Consider the following 16,976-nt stretch of genomic DNA (forward strand, 5'->3'; position numbering starts at 1 on the left):
CATGTATCAATTTTCTAACTCAAGAAAGGTGCATTGCAACTTATTTTACATGGAGCTATGATTGGTCATCATCATTCATTGCTTTATCAAATTCTTTTAAAAAAATCAAGGATCATTAAATCACTATGAGAGGACTGGAGTTTGTTTGAGCTTAATCGGTTTTCTTATACTTTAAATTTGTACCACGCATAGGGATTCGGCGTCAAGCATTGACTCGTTGAGTCTTGTAGATGCGACCATTAAGTGGGCCATTAGGTTCATTTGGATGCATATATCAATTTTCTAACTCAAGAAAGGTGCATTGCAACTTATTTTACACGGAGCTATGATTGGTCATCATCATTAGTTGCTTTATCAAATTCTTTTAAAAAAATTCAAGGAACATTAAATCACTATGAGAGGACTGGAGTTTGTTTGAGCTTAAACGGTTTTCTTATACTTTAAATTTGTACCACGCATAGGGATTCGGCATCAAGCATTTACTCGTTGAGTCTTGTAGATGCGACCATTAAGTGGGCCATTAGGTTCATTTGGATGCATATATCAATTTTCTAACTCAAGAAAGGTGCATTGCAACTTATTTTACACGGAGCTATGATTGGTCATCATCATTAGTTGCTTTATCAAATTCTTTTAAAAAAATTCAAGGGTCATTAAATCACTATGAGAGGGCTGGAGTTTGTTTGAGCTTAATCGGTTTTCTTATACTTTAAATTTGTACCACGTTTAGGGATTTGGCGTCAAGCATTGACTCTGTGAGTCTTGTAGATGTGGCCATTAGGTTCATTTGGATGCATATATCAATTTTCTAACTCAAGAAAGGTGCATTGCAACTTATTTTACACGGAGCTATGATTGGTCATCATCATTCGTTGCTTTATCAAATTCTTTTAAAAAAATTCAAGATCATTAAAATGAAATATAGTGATTTGATTTTAGTGATTTTTTATTTTTTATTTTTAAGGTGGTACTACTTAGAAGGGTAGAACATTATTAATACAATTATTTATGTTTTGACAACCATGATCTGAGCTTAATCGATTTTTGTTGCTTTTAATTTGAGAAGTGTCATGTTCACAATATTTTCACAACAAATCTTATGTGGTAAGTTGTTACTAGTTTTAATTTAAATTCACCATTGAAATTAATTTTTTGCCCATTAATAACAACCAATAAAGCAATAACAACCTACAACTTAGAATTTATTATGAAAATATTTTGGTATGTGTACATAGCATTTCTCTTTAAATTTCTACCATAAGTTAGGGAATGACTTTGTAAGTCTTGTTTATGGGCCCTAGGTTCATTTGGTTACATATATCAATTTTCTAACTTGTGAAAGTGCAACTTATTTTAGATGGGAATTTGATTAGTCATTCAAAATTTAACAACCTTTTAAGAGAAAAGTTATGTGTACAACATTTTCATAATATTTTCACAACTTTGAAGTGGTAAGATGTTACTTGCTTTTATTGGTCAACAAACTTAGCACATTACTCAATTAATGATAATTCACATTTTCAGATTTAGAATTAGTTCAATTCGGCCTGGTTTTTGTAGTTCCAATAAGGAGTACTAACTTGTAAACTCATGCATATGCGTAAGTACATTTTTCCAATTAGGATTACTAACTTGTAAACTCATGCATATGCATAAGTACATTTTAAAATATGCAATTAGATGAAATGATTATTTTTTTTTTTATATAAAATATGAAACAAAATTTTCATTGATAACAATTGAAAAGATTTTTTATTTGTTATAAATAAACTTATATTTTATATTTTCAAATATACAAACATTATATATGTTGCGTATAAATTTGGTAAAACTTTAATATGCATTTTGTTATGCTTATTTGTAAATGTATGCCATGAATATGCATAACGCTACAGGCTAGTGTTTATTATGTATCGGATGGGCATGAACTTTAAAATTGTAGAGCACAAGGTTAATTTATCATCAAGAAAATCAGAAGTTCATAAATGTGCAAATGTCAAACCTAGCCAAGAACTTTGTTGCTCAACTGGCAACTTCTCGTGTTTCCAATAAAAAGTCGGAGACAACCAAAGTTTAAATTTCCTTATTGATTGTAACTACTATTTTTTTAAAAAAAATTTTAAAAAAGGTGTTAAAATCTAAGATATTGATTTTCTTATTAGTGTCTATATCTTGGAATTCTTCCTTATGCTTGCACAATTTTCTCATAAAAGATCTAGCTATGATCAAATTCCTTCCCATGCACACTAAAGCATTAAATATACTATATTTTTTTCTCCATCTGATAAGATACTATGGAAATTGTCATCCAAGTTAATTGAAAACACGTGATGCCCTGGCCCATAATCTTTTCTAATCAGTACTAGTTTGAACAATTCAACATTCCTTTGACGAAATAGGTGATATTGGAATTATTAACAATCCCATCGGATATCAAACACTTAACAAGTAATTCCTCTCACAATGGCTGTTTGTCATTAAATTTGCTTATTTTATGATCCATATATACCAAAAGATATTAGTAACATATTTTCTAATTTGTTGCTTTTGCGGCTCTGTCAGTGATAACAAGATAAGTAAAAATGGAACAAGCTACTTTATCGTACAAACAAAATAAGCATAAATTTTTTTTCTTTAAAAGGAAAAAAAGACTATTGCTAGTGTTCATCCTTATAAGAATTGAAGCATAGATTAAATTTTCGTTATTTTTGACAAGCCTTTTTTTTTAATAAAAAAAAAAATCCTTTATAATTTCTTAATTTGTGTGGGTTTAAATGGATATTTTTCTCAAGCTTTTAGAGCATGGACTTTAGATAAGATGTTCAACTCTTATACGCCATGCATTGACATTTAAGTCTTGTACATGGAACAAGTCAAGATAAGAATATAGACCATTTTAATCAGCCATAGCTTCTTTTGTGTGAAAAATTAAACATTCATTTGATGTGATAGGAGATAATGGAATTTGACACCGGATACGTTGGGGTTTGTTTAGTTGGCAAGTCATTTTCTTTAAGCGTGAAAAGACTAGAATGGAAAAGTCTAGTATGATTAGTCTGGTGAAATAGCTGTAGGTACTAAGAACTCTAGTATGATTAGTTGGCAAGTCATGTTGTTTTAGTGTGAAAAGTCTAGAATGGAAAACTTTTAGCTTCCTACAATGTTTTGGAGAGAAAATTGCTAGTCACTCATCCCATTGGGACCCCCTATTTGTACAAAGGAAAAAGGGTCCACTTTCTTGAGTGTGACTTTCTATCCCAAGTATGGACAGAACATATGAACTAATAGTAGTCCTTTCCAGGTAGCAAGATATTAGTAAAGATGAGTTGAAATGGGAATGGTTGTTGTATGGTGTGTACTTGACAGGTGAAGGTATATGGAAATGACAAAATTCAGCTACAAACTCCTACTAAAAAATTAACAAGGTTATATATTTTGAAATTAAATGTAACCACTGGAATGCATATTTTTTTTTTGTTCTTAACATGCATGTCAAATTTCGTTCAAATCGAATAATATTTACCATTCGATCCATTAACTTTTTTTTCATACATAAATTAAGACTATACAAACTTGAAATTAAATATTTGATTGATGACATAGCTCTTGATTTTTTATTTTCTTGAAATTATACAAGTATAGAAGAAATAATAAGAAAATACAATCTAATGTTGAATTTGCCAAAATTCACATTAAAAAAAAGGGTAAATAATATTTTGGTCCTTAGACTTTATCAAAAGTTTGTTCTTTATTCTTAAACTTTACTAAAAGTTTGTTTTTCATCCCTAAACTTTACTAAAAGTTTTTTTTTTAATCCCTATACTTTAAAAAGTTTGTGTTTTTTTATCCCTAAACTATTTTAAATGTTTACATTTTGTCCTTATACTTTACCAAAAAACTTGTTTTTTTGTCCCTTAATTATTAAAAAAAATTCATTTTTATTTTTGTCTCTAAACTATTAAAAAAACTCTTTACAATATTTAAGGATGAAAAAAGAAAATTTTAAAGTTTAGGAATTGAAAAACAAACTTCTGGTAAAATTTTCTCACCAATCAAAAATAATAATAATTGATAGTTTTTAGACCCCTTAAAACCACAATTGGATTAACCTAGGTAATTAGCCAAGTTGTTACTTAGTCCAAATTAACAAATTTAGGTTATCACAATCAAAACAATCATATCATGCAAAGCAGCGGAAAGATAATAAGACAATGATATGATCACCCAGGAAACCAAACCGGTATAAACTTGGGGAGGATTTAACCTAACTATCCTCAAGGTAAACCTGAATCCACTATGAAAGAATCGAAGTTGTTCAACAGAACTTAGACTACTAACATCCTATTGCTACCCACCAGTAGAAACTTATTGACACGACCACGTGCAAGCTTCGAAACCACGGACTCCTTCTTTCTTGGATTCTCTAGCAAGTACAAGCACACCCACTTGTGTTTCTTTAAGTTCTTATGGCAACAATTGAATGATCATCAAGCTCTTGAATGAATCTCCTTCTTGATAATCCTAAACTTGTGTAAAGGAAAGCTCCTCATAGATCTCACAAGAGATTTACACAAACAGCAATATGAGCAACACAAAAACGTCGCTAGGGTTTGCCTTTTATACCTAGGGCAAATTAGAAAACCCTAAACGTTTTAAAACAAAACTAGGGCTGAGTTGGAATTCTACAGAAAAGGCCTCTGACTCGATTTTCAATTGATCGAGCCTAAGCTTCGATCGATTGAACCAGGCCGAGAAGCTTAAATGATTCCTGCATCAGCTTATTCCAACTTTACATAAATGAACCAACTTTGAGCAAGTCTAAACACGACTAAACATCCTGTTTTGATCATGGTTTGCCAACAATATACATTAGAGTTCTAAATATATAAAATCCTAAGTCTTTAGAACCTAACAATAATAATAATGAAAAGAACAACCCAGTCAATCCAATCCATGCCAAAATATATCCAACCGAATCCATCCAAACTAAAACCCATATGTTAGTAGCAAATCATCAAGTAACCCATTTACATTCGGCACGATCTTCAATAGTAAATGTTGTTTAGTAAATCTGGTTGCCTAATTCTCTTTTCAAATTCTTATACTTTGCCTCATTTAATTGAAGTAGATTCCTTTTTGAAAGAATTTAAATTAAATAATTAAAAACCTAGCTGATTAAAAGATTAGACATGATACTAATAGTGGCGTAATTATCTTTTCAAATTAGCTATAGATTCCTCGTATAAGAATTAGGATTGCTCAAAAAAATCTATGTGCACCTAAATCCAAATATGGTCTTCATTTTACCAATTGTTTGAAACGAGTATGCTTTTTATTTCTATATTTTTTTAAAAAAATTAGGATATTGCTCCGCACTCCTCCAATACAGGCCAAAATATTCTCACAAAGTCTAGGAATTCATGCTCTAATTACCTCTTTACTGCAACACCAAATTCTTTGTGCATCTTCACAAATCCATAATATATGCATCATGTCAACCTCATGATACGTGCGTTTGAACAGATTGGCACATGCAGGTAGAACGTTATGACATGCTTTCCATGCAAACATCTTAACATTATTAGGGACCTTTGCTTTCCAAATTGAGCACCAAACTATCTCCACTGCAATTTTATTGGAGCTTCCAATTCCAATTGAGCATATCAAACCAGAAATTCAGTGGTGATGCTCTGATGCACACCATCTATAGATGGCAGTATTGCAAGGCCCCCCTAGGATTTTGCTCTTCGTTTTGAGATTGCTTGCCTACCACCCCAAAAAAAAAAAGAACAAGAAAGATTTGAGTGAGATATCTTGGGAGGAATAAATTTACAACAAATTTATACGCATTGAGAAATAACAACATGCTGAAATAGAGAGATTTCCAAGATAATCAGTCACAACCTACTCACAAGATTTTCATGTTTGTTAAGGATATTTATGGAATCACATATCCTAGTTACAAACAAGTGAACAACAATATTCAAATTACAAACCCAACATATATGGTGTGTTGAACTATAAGAGACAATTAAGGGATTCCTAATCAGCTTAATTAAGGGGTTTTCAATCAGCTGTAATAATGGGATTTGGCAGCTGTTAATTTTTTTTGTCTAGGTTCATTGTAACAGCATCTATATATTTAGACCAATGTAAAAGTTCTACACACAGAAAATCCAAGCCAAATTGGTCCAACCTTGTCATATTAAATTGCTGACATTTTTACCAAGCCTTTGGGTAAGGATTCTTTTCATTGTCTTATCAGCAAGCTGGGTGTTACTCATGTACACGCTCCACCTTTAGGGGGAGTATTCAGCTCAATTAAGGGATTCCCAATCAGCTCAATTAAGGGGTTTCCAATCAGCTGTAATTATGGGATTTGGTAGCTGTTACTATTCTGTCTAGCTGCAATTATGGGATTAGGCTGTCAATATTTTTGTCTAGGTTCATTGTAACAGCATCTATATATTCAAACCAATGTAAAAGTTCTATACACAGAAAATATAATTAAGACAAATCTTTGTCCTCCAATCTTATTATACATGAACATATTCATTTATTGTTCATCAGAAAAAACTCAATTATTTGTATTATCCAACATCACTGTGCAAAGATGAATCAAGTATGGCTCTGTTTTGCAACTCTACTCAACCTTGCCTCCTAGCATTGAATTATCTCTTGAATTTGATGCAAAAACTACGAAAGATTAAAGAGAGACACAAACAGAGAGACAGAGAGAGAGGTGTATGTGTCACTTATAGAATGGAATCAGGACTATAGAATTTTGGAGCTAATTAAGTGCCCTTGATGGACTTCTTGAGTTCCCAATTAAACCAAAAGAAGATTCGTCTAGCTTAAGAATGTCAATGGAAGATGATATAAAAAATTGAGCTGCTGTGGCATACTGTATCAATTACTGCATTTGAAAAATCTAGCTACTAAGAATAAACCCCAAAGAGAACTCATGGAAAGAGAACCCATTGAGTTGAATCTTCACAAGTTTTCTTGGGCTCAACATGTTGATTAGGAGCTTTCTCACATTTTTCTTGTTCATTGTTCTCAACTTTTCAATTAGATCTCTCCATCCAACATCTTTCCCCTACTTTCTTTTAAAAGAAAACTAGAGTAGCACTTGAGCTTTGTTGATAACCAACAGAATATGTAGAAAAGAAAGCATTCTATGAGACAAAGGGTCTGATTACAAAGCCTTTGCAATATGGAAATATCTTCACAAAGAGTGGAAAACAAATTTTGCTAGAGGATAGGAAATAGCAACCTCATATGTCAGATAATGCATAAAACTATCAATAAATTTGAGCAAGCTAAGACATAGCAGTGAAGATCTATGACATTGCAATTCCTTGCATGATAAGGGCATGAACTCCTTTCAAAATTATATTGGAACTGAATTAAAAGAGCATGAGGCGTGTTATATGCAAGAAGGTGAGAATACATGATAGGTATTTTTTTCATACTTGATACACTTGTCACAACTGCACAAAGTTGATAGTCTGTGTTTAGAATGAAATGTAAAGTGAAAAAAATCAAATGTTACTTCGTCTTATCTATAGAAAATGGACATTGTACCTAATGATAAAAACTATAGGTATCTATTTAAAATTGTTAAATTACCGATTGTCCCAAAAGCTTAAACTGTTAAAAAATGGTGAATTTAATCACTTAACCATAAGTCTAACACTCCCCCTCACTTGTAGGCCTAAACTTCCCCTTAATAAGTGGGGGCCCAACAAGTGAGAATTTAACATTTTAAATGGGAGGTAGAGTAAAACTAGGGATCGAACTTAGGATCTCCTGCTCTGATATCATGTTAAATTACCGATTGTCCCAAAAGCTTAAGCTGTTAGAAAATGATAAATTTAATCACTTAACCATAAGTCTAACAAAAACAATTAAAAAATAAAATAAAATAAAAAGATAAAAAAAAGAACCTAAAGGATGGAGATTATTCTAATAAAGGACAAGAAGGATTCATCTTCTGAATTATAGAAAGAGAAAAAAAAAATCAGTTTTACAATAAGCCAAAAGTCATGGTTAATAGGAATTGAGTTCCCATTTCCTACCGGCCGTTTAGCTTCTAAGAGAACAAATAATCCCCTTTTATCTGGATAAATAAACATTTTCATTAAAAATCAAGAAAATTGCTTCCCCAGTACACAGGCTTGACTCAAGTACAATTTTCTTTTCACTTCTTATTTAACATGAAATCTTCCTAGAATGTAGTGTGAATCTGTGCACCCAAACTTTGCTTCAAGATGTGGTAGTAATATGTTTCTGATTTCCATGGGTTGGTAAGTAGTCAATCAAAGTTATAATTGCAAGGTTTGATGAATGATATATATACATACACACACAAACAGTTTTTAAAAGCTTTTTTTTATCATTTAATACGTAATGAAAAGTTTTTTATGAAGTGAATTTGGGCTTTTGGAGTAAGTAAATGACCTACCTGGTTTAAAACTAGAACTGGGGTGTACCTTGTGACATATTGTTTTCAAGGTTTTGAGAAGACCTTAATAACAAACGAATTTTTCTCTAGCATGTTTAGTCAACTTTATTGTTTGTGAACTCCCTCGAACAAGTTTGAATGATGTTAAGAAAGATTCTTAGTCCACAACTCCTCAACACCCCCCCTGCCCCACAAACCCAAGCAAAAAAAAAAAAAAAAAAGCTTTAAAGAATTACTTTTCACCTATTAAAATCAATTCTTAAAATACACCCACATCCAGTTTATAAGGGAAAAAAAATTAAGACTAATCCTAATCTGAATACAATATCGAATGAGTCCTAAACCCAGATTGTTTATCTACATGGTTGTGAAGCTTCCCCTTTCTCTAGTATGAGATTCAAGGAGAGTGGTTGTGGTATTGGGGTATTTATGCAAGAATACCACACAATATTTGAATCTTGGAAAAAAATATTATTGCCCAGACAATCAATCTTTTTTTTTCCCATCACTGAATAAGCGTATTGGGACAGGTACTAGCAGTTTTCTTACAATCAATCTTTGTTTCTCTAAGTTTTGAAGAATGTTTATGTCCATGTATTTTTGGTGGCTTGAGAAGTTAAGCAACATTTAGTGCCAACCTGAATCACAGATAAAATTCATTACAAAAACCTTGGCTACAGCCTACAGGTAAATTGGAACTTTTGCATTGGATTATAGAAGGTATAATTCTTTTCCTCATCAAATACGGTGTGTAAGCAGATAGTTTAATTGAGGTGAGTTCTTAAATGGACAAATGTCTATGGATATTATATACCTGAGCACATTCATTTAGAGAGCCCATCTTTAGTTCACAGTATGCCATGAAGTTTGAGATGCTTAGCTCATAAACTTTTGTAGAATTCAGAAGCGAGTTAAACTATTAAATGCTGATTTTCATTTTCCACCTATCCTTTCTACATGCAAAAGACTGACTTGAAATTGGAGCTTCTCTGTTAATGCTTGTCTTGAGTCATACAATAGTGTGACACAGAACTACTTTAGAAGTTTAGTTTGAGCTTTAGGAAATTGGCTAAAATACATGGACAGAGGTCCTAAAGAATAGAAAGATCAATTCCAAAAACTTAAGGAATAAAGCAATTATATTAGCAACTACAGTTGCTATCCCAACAATAATAAAGTTGTGGCCCAGCCATCCTCACTATAATTCAAATATTCCTAAGTAACAGAAAAAGAACAAAAAATAATAAAGACCTGTGCTTTTAGATTATATTATTGAAAAATAGCTCTTCATCCAATCAACAAACTATATCGTTTCAGAGATCCTAACCAAAGGCATTAAAATGTCAAGCCATTTTTAACTTTTGGACAGCATGTCTTACTTTTAAATGGTCAACTAACCTAGTAAACTATCATAGACTAGTAAGGTGCATTGCTGTAGTGCGAATCATTCATGATTCTCATCTCAAACAATTTTGTACACAGCCAAACAAATGTAGTGTAGCTTTAAAAGTCAAAGTGATACATATTTTTCTAAAAAATTCAAGATTCTATGTGTTTGGTACACATCAATTCCTAAAATAAGAAACCATTTGATTAAAAAGGAATGATTGGAAAAGGAAATTAACTGTTGCAGGATTATTCCTGACTATAGTGAGTACACATGCTTGATAAGGTAAGCAGAAAATATGCATCTTAAGTAGACCAATCATATCAATAAAATATACATACGAAAACCTACTGTCCAATAACGAAAACTAGACTGACCTCCCATCCAAGGTGGAGGAAATTTTGGGCCTCCAACACCAACTATCAGAATTAACTGCATTAGAAAAATAAAAATCAATTAACATAAAATAAATACTTGAGTAATTGAAAAGTCTATGTTAATAATCCAACTATGGATGAGCCTCTTAATTTTGAGAGAGAGAGAGAGAGAGAGAGAGAGGGAGAAGAGAGTGACAAAAGGCATCAAATGATAAATAAATTGGATGGAAACAATAAAGGAGTAAACAATCTCAATGTAATTTTTTGATTGAGGCCTATTTCTTCTAAGTTCAATCAAAATGTCTTTTTTTTTCTTTGACAATGGAAAGAAATTGAATTTGGAGTCATAATTTACAAAGTCATGTTCCATTGAAGTTGAACCCAAATGAAACCCATCATTTACAAAGGTTAAGACAAAACACATATTTGGCCTGCCCAAGCTAAGTCGGATCCATTGGAATCCTCACTTGTTTTTCTCCTCAAGAATGCATATGAAAATCTCTAGGCAGGCAAGCACTAAGATCTAAAGGCCTTAGTCTATAATTACCAGTGCTAAAGGTATTCCACCATAGCCTAGTAAACATTGATAAAAAAAATTTTTAACTGGCATTTATTGAACAGTCATTTCATAAATAAAAAAAGACATTCATACAAAGTAGTATAGTCTCACAAGCTAACATAGAACTGACTAAAATTATCAATAACAAAAAATGGAATTGTCTAAATTGATTAAGTAAATCAATGAGTATTATTGGCAGGGTTAAAATATTCACATGCAAAATTAACATTACACATGCTTGATATTTTAAACCAATCATTGGTTATGATATGAACATATTTTTTTTGATGAATCAATCAATTTTATTAAATACAAACTAGAGTACACAGAGCCATAAAGGGAATTGCACCAGATGGAGGAACCCTTTGTAAGCACAAAAAATACAAGCACAAAAGTGTCACCTCAACTCAGGCCAATAGACGAAGTCCGCCTATCCTTTAAAAAAATATAGTAAACCTACATAGCAAATAGAAATACAACAAAGGGATGACCCTTGTGAACAAACCAACAATTGTGACTACATCAAGACACCAAAATGCACCATTTTGCAGAAGACTAGAAACAACAGCCATCATCATAACCATATTATGTCTTCTTGAATAGCATACAAGGATTCAAGCCCCATTTGCTGCATACTATCCATGGCATCTAAATTACACCCAAAGAAATTGAATAAGGTAAATCCATAAGATATCCGAGATTCATAACTATAATTCAAATGGACCAAAAAAAAAAATTCACAATTGCTAATAATAATAGACACTTTTATGTTTTCAGGTATAGAGATTCATTCTAAAGTCTCAAAAATAAGAACATCACATACCATAGAAGTGGTTATCTTCTTCCACCATGTTTGTGGGCATTCTTCTTCAATCTTCTGAGCATGATATGCTGCTCTAATTTGACCATCCTCACAAGGCACTTTGGTTTTCCAATTTTGAACATAAGATATCCCATAAACATTCCGAATATTGCTCCACATGCATAACCTATGGATACAGCTTGCCAACGAAACCCATTTTCATGCTCTAAATTTTTATCTTGTTGCAAGGTAGGTGGTGGTTGTTGCTTTGCCTTGTGGTTGTCACATGTTTTTGACAATGGAAACCCACACAATCCCAAGTTTTCGGTGTACGAATCATTGTTGAATGTATTGAATTGATTTCCTGAAGGTATGGGTCCTGTGAGTTGGTTATGTGATAGCTTTAAGACTTCAAGTGATGTTAGATCTGCCAATTGACTAGGAATCTCCCCACTGAGATTGTTGAAAGAGAGGTCTAACCATTCAAGATTGGTCAAATTTCCAATTGATGATGGAATATAACCTATAAGGTTATTGTGAGAAAAGTTGAGCCCCTTGAGTGATTTAAGCCTTCCAATTATCTTTGGCATCTCTCCTCTGAAACTATTGTTTGAAAAATCAATGCTTGTTAAGATGGTTAGGACCCTCTCCATCTCAATATATTGCCCTTTCATCATGATATTCAATGAATCTTGATAATAATTTTCTCCCATATATTTCGATGCAACTTCACTTTCTTCCACAATCTTCATGGCTTTCAAATATTTGAAATATTTTATTGGCAAAGGACCATTAAACTGATTGTTAGAGATGTCTATGATTCGCAAATTCGGGAAAGGAAATTTGGTTTTAGGATTGCCTATACGACCTTGAAATCTATTTGATCTTATGACAAGAACTTGCAATTTATGAAGACTTCCCAACCAATAAGGGAAGGCTCCATTTATCTTATTGTTTCCAAGATCTAGAACTTCCAAGTCCCTACAATTTGCCAAAGATGGTGGTAATGGCCCTTCCAATTGATTGCCATTAAGGTTAATAGTCCTAAAATTATTTCTGATCACAAATGTTGCAGGAATGGTACCATGAAGGCTATTCATTCGCAAATCCAACACCGAGAGGGCAGTAGAGTTTACCAAACACTTAGGAATCATGCCACTTAAGTTATTATGAGACAAGTCTAGAACTTCAAGGTGAATTGCATTGCAAATTAAAGAAGGGATTTCTCCCGTTAAATTGTTATTGGAGAAAAAGATAAATTGCAGATTGGAAGAATTTAGAATGGGAAATGGTCCTTGTAGCAAGTTGTTACGAAGATTAACATAATATAATGAATTATTCCCCACATCCCCCAACCATCTTGGAACTCGACCATAATATCGGTTATTGGAAAGGTCTAAGTATCCTAAATCTGTTGTCAGTCTTAAGAAAATTGGGAATTCACTGATATTGGAGTAAGCCAAGTCCAAATATTGAAGATTGGGCAGGGCATAGGCAGCATTATTATTGATGCTAATTGAGTTATTTGACAAATCAAGAGTCCCAAGATTTTTGAGCTTTGAAAACATTTCGGACCCCAACATAATACTCAAGTTATTTGATGAGAGAGATAGGCTAGTAAGGTTCACAAGTCTAGATACTGACCTAGGTATAGAGCCATGTAGCTTATTATAACCCAAATGAAGATACTTCAATGAATTGTACTTGAATTCACCAATCTCACCAACAAACTGATTACTAGCAAGATACAAAGTCTCCAAAGATGGCATACTGAACAACCAAGATGGCAGTGTTCCATTTAGGAAATTTGAATTTAAATAGAGATCAACTAGATTCAAACCACTTACGTGACTAGGAAGGGGACCAACAAATTGATTGTTCCCAAGGCCTAAGGTTGAGAGATTCGGCAAGTTGAATAGTGATGACGGCAACAGACCTGTTAAAAATATTCACCAATAATTAAAAAATTGTTAGTTTGATGCGTCAGTCAAAAAGACCTAAAATTTAAAAGTGGTAATAGAATCTCACCGTTAAAACTATTTTCTGACAGATCCAAATAGGTAAGTTTTGTAAGGTTCCCAAACCATGTTGGAATTGAACCCGTAATATTGCAATCACGGAGAGACAAATGCTTCAAGAACTTCAGATTGCCAATAAAACTAGGTAATTCTCCTGAAAGGCTTGACGAAGAGAGATCCAAATGCTCCAAGGACTTCAAATTGCCGATAAAGCTAGGTAATTCTCCTGAAAAGCTTGTCGAAGAGAGATCCAAATACTCCAAGGACTTTAGATTGCCGATAAAGCTAGGAAATTCTCCTGAAAAGTTTGTCGAAGAGAGATCCAAACGCTCCAAGGACTTCAAATTACCGATAGAACTAGGTAATTCTCTTGAAAATTTTGACGAAGAGAGTTCCAAATGCTTCAAGGACTTCAAATTGCAGATAGAATTAAAGAATTCTATTGTAAACATACTCCCAGAGAGACCTAAGAACTTCAGGGAAGTACAACTCCAATTAGACTTTAGAAAAGAACATTTAAGGTTCGAATTAAACCCTAGATCAAGGGTTTGTACACTGGGAAAACAGAGGATGTTATTTTCGAGTTTTCCCCGCAAGTCACACTCACGGAGACTAAGAGTTGTCAAAGAGGAGGATAGATTCATCAAAGAATTAGGTCTAATTGAGGACATATTTGTCCCATCCAGAAGAAGTTCCCGTAACTGAGTTAGGTTACCAATGACTCTTTTCCATACTGGAGCTTCGATTAATAGCCCATTCTCAGAAAGATCAAGTGAAACCAATGAAGATAACTGAGAGATTTCAAATGGGATTTGGCCAGAAAATACGGAAAAAGAAAGGTTGAGATAAGTCAAACTCTTAAAGTTGCCAAACTCAGAAGGAATTAGGGAGCCATTGAAGTTATTGTCAGCGAGGTTCAACCTCCTGAGATTGGGAAGAAAAAACAGGGTACTGTTGGAAAGAAAGTGGCCAAAAAGCCAGCTGGAAGTAAGGTCCAGGCCAACCACATGGCTTTTGTTTTTGTCACACTCGACCCCATCCCAACTGCAACAGTGCTTATCCTCCTGCCAACTGGCTGTTTTGGGATAAGAGGGATCATAGCCAGAAGCACCTTTGACAAGAGAAAAAGACTTATTAAAATGGAGTAGAGCAGAGCATGGTGGCATTGAAGCCAAGGAAGAAGAGAGAGACGATGGAAAGGGAAGTTGCGAATGCAAGATCAAACTGAACAAAAAAAAGACTTGATACTTCCAAGTTGAATGCCCCATTTGATACCCAATTCAACAAAAACAGAACTCTGAAAATGGAGTAGTATTTTTGATGATGTTATAAGGAAGGTATGGGATGGAGTGAATATTATATATAGATGTTGCCAAGTCAACAGAAGTCATCCACCTTTCTTTTATTAAAAAAAAAAAGTTAATTTCACGTCACATGTGAGGTGACATGAAATTGTACAGCTTGTACGTATACTCTTACTTTAAACTTTCTAGGAACCTCCAATTATATCATCAGATTAATTATAATATTTTAATAATTGCTAATTGAGTCCAGAAATTGAAAATTAATTTGAAATATTGGGACCACAAAATTGCTTTAGATTGTTCTTCTTTTAAGAAAATAATTCTTTTAAAAATCGTTGGAGCGCTAAATATTCCATTTGAAATTGAAGTGGTTTTATATCTAGCTGAGTAAATATTATTATTATGTACTAAAATTAAGAATTAAAATGGACAAGTCATTGGTGGAATCAAAAATTTAGTTTTGGGAAGTTATATATATATATATATATATATTTTTTTTTTTTTTGAATTTTAAAATAGCAACGTACGATATACTCATTTGTTAATAAATAAATAGTATTTTCAAGAGTCATTCGTTAGCCAAAGTCTGATAAAGATGTGGAGGTCACCATCACTTCTTGTTAGGAAATTGATAAAAATTGAAGTGGTCAAAGCGTGTAAATTGGTGGAAGGTAGGAAGTTTGTGTTCACACTTAAAAGTTTGATTTTATAGACTTACACAGTTTTTCCTCTGCACCAAAGTCTTTCTTTTTTCTTTTTTTCTTTTTTTTTCATTTTTATAAAATTTTATAGACTTGCACAGTTTTTTCTCCAAGCCAAAGTCTTTTTTTTTTTTTTTTTTTAAATTTTATAAACTTGCAAAGTTTTTTCTCCGCATCAAAGTATATGAAAATGCGTATAATATTATTTTAAAACTGAAAACATATATTTAAATATATGTACCAAATAACCCCTTTACCTTTTGAAAGTGCATTTTTTTTTCTTTTCTGAAATCGAGGTGCGCAACCTTTTTAATTGTTTGATTAGTTAAATACATTTTTAAAATCATCTACTACTATTAAAGATTGTCCAAAAGCAATATAGATTCAACTAGTTTTTTATTATTATTATCAAATAAATCTTTAACAGTGACACCAAGAAATTAAGGTCCCTATAGCATGTAGGTTTAAAGCTACGCAGTAATACTACTAACACAATATATAGACATTTTTATCCATAAATATCACTTAATTATTATTCACATTTTATTTTATTTATTCAAAAATTAAGATTTCTTACTTAGATACACAAATAATAAGAAAAAAAGGGAAAAATTGTGCCCAGGTAAAATAGGGCTAAACAAGTATTTGTGTTCAAACTTCGTTCTATAAAGTTTGATTTCACATACTAGCACTCCTTTTTTTTTGGGTAAATTTTTTTTTTTTTTTGGGTAGGTGCGAGTTTTTTTAAAATTATTTGATTAATTAAATGATACACGTTTCCTTTGCTGGTAGTAATAGCCATTGCAATCTTTGAGCAAAAGGTTACAAATAATGCTAAAAACAAGAATTAAGATTGGTTCAAAATTTATAATTAAAAAAAAAGGAGCAACAGTTCCTAAAAAAAAAAAAAAAGGAGCAACATGATCTTGATAACTATAAAGCCCAGAACTAGGAGTTGTACGTGGTCAACAGAAGTCTTCCACCTTTCTTCTATTTTTTTTTTTTTTAAATAGTTAATTTCGAGTCACGTGTGATGTGACGTCAAATTGTAAAACTTGTACATATTCTCATAATTTACACTTTCTAGGAACCTCCATATATCTCATCAGATTAATTATAATATTTTAGTAATTGCTAATTGAGTCCAGAAATGCAGAAATTGGCAATTAATTTGAAATATTGAGACCACAAAATTGCATTAATTGCTCCTCTTTTAAGGAAAAAAAATTCTTTTAAAAATCGTTGGAGTGATAAATTTTCCATTTAAAATTGAAGTGGTTTTATCTAGTTGAATAAATATTATTATTGTGCACTAAAATTAAGAATTAAAATGGACAGGTGGCATGTGGCATGTGTTTTGT

The 16,976-nt window shown here is 32.4% G+C and overlaps 3 protein-coding genes and 1 long non-coding RNA gene across 11 annotated transcripts in view; 1 reads left to right on the forward strand and 3 right to left on the reverse strand.

Moving 5' to 3' along the window:
* Positions 1–13,407, reverse strand: part of LOC126720771 (receptor-like protein 33) — a 30,058-nt gene extending 16,651 nt beyond the window's left edge. The window contains exon 1 of the mRNA XM_050423582.1: positions 11,614–13,407. Coding sequence (XP_050279539.1) covers positions 11,625–13,361 — 1,737 coding nt within the window. The 5' untranslated portion in view covers positions 13,362–13,407 and the 3' untranslated portion in view covers positions 11,614–11,624. The remainder of the gene's footprint in view (positions 1–11,613) is intronic.
* Positions 1–14,893, reverse strand: part of LOC126720766 (receptor-like protein 53) — a 122,615-nt gene extending 107,722 nt beyond the window's left edge. The window contains exon 1 of the mRNA XM_050423567.1: positions 13,621–14,893. Within this exon, the coding sequence (XP_050279524.1) occupies positions 13,621–14,878 (1,258 nt within the window). The 5' untranslated portion in view covers positions 14,879–14,893. The remainder of the gene's footprint in view (positions 1–13,620) is intronic.
* Positions 1–16,976, reverse strand: part of LOC126720768 (receptor-like protein 33) — a 322,024-nt gene that overhangs the window by 114,687 nt on the left and 190,361 nt on the right. Inside the window, exon 5 of one of the 8 annotated variants that reach the window (XR_007653643.1) lies at positions 10,232–10,286. The exons of 5 other annotated variants lie outside the window; for them this stretch is intronic. The gene's annotated coding sequence lies outside the window, so the exon portion shown is untranslated. Of the gene's footprint in view, positions 1–6,476; positions 10,287–11,346; positions 11,439–16,976 lie in introns of those variants that run through there. 2 more of the 8 variants (XM_050423568.1, XM_050423573.1) reach the window with 2 other exon arrangements.
* Positions 1–16,976, forward strand: part of LOC126720779 (uncharacterized) — a 156,523-nt gene that overhangs the window by 104,060 nt on the left and 35,487 nt on the right. Inside the window, exon 3 of the long non-coding RNA XR_007653687.1 lies at positions 14,450–14,602. This is a non-coding gene — a long non-coding RNA (uncharacterized LOC126720779). The remainder of the gene's footprint in view (positions 1–14,449; positions 14,603–16,976) is intronic.

This window comes from Quercus robur, chromosome 4, assembly GCF_932294415.1.
Source record: "Quercus robur chromosome 4, dhQueRobu3.1, whole genome shotgun sequence".
Classification (NCBI taxonomy): Eukaryota; Viridiplantae; Streptophyta; class Magnoliopsida; order Fagales; family Fagaceae; genus Quercus; species Quercus robur.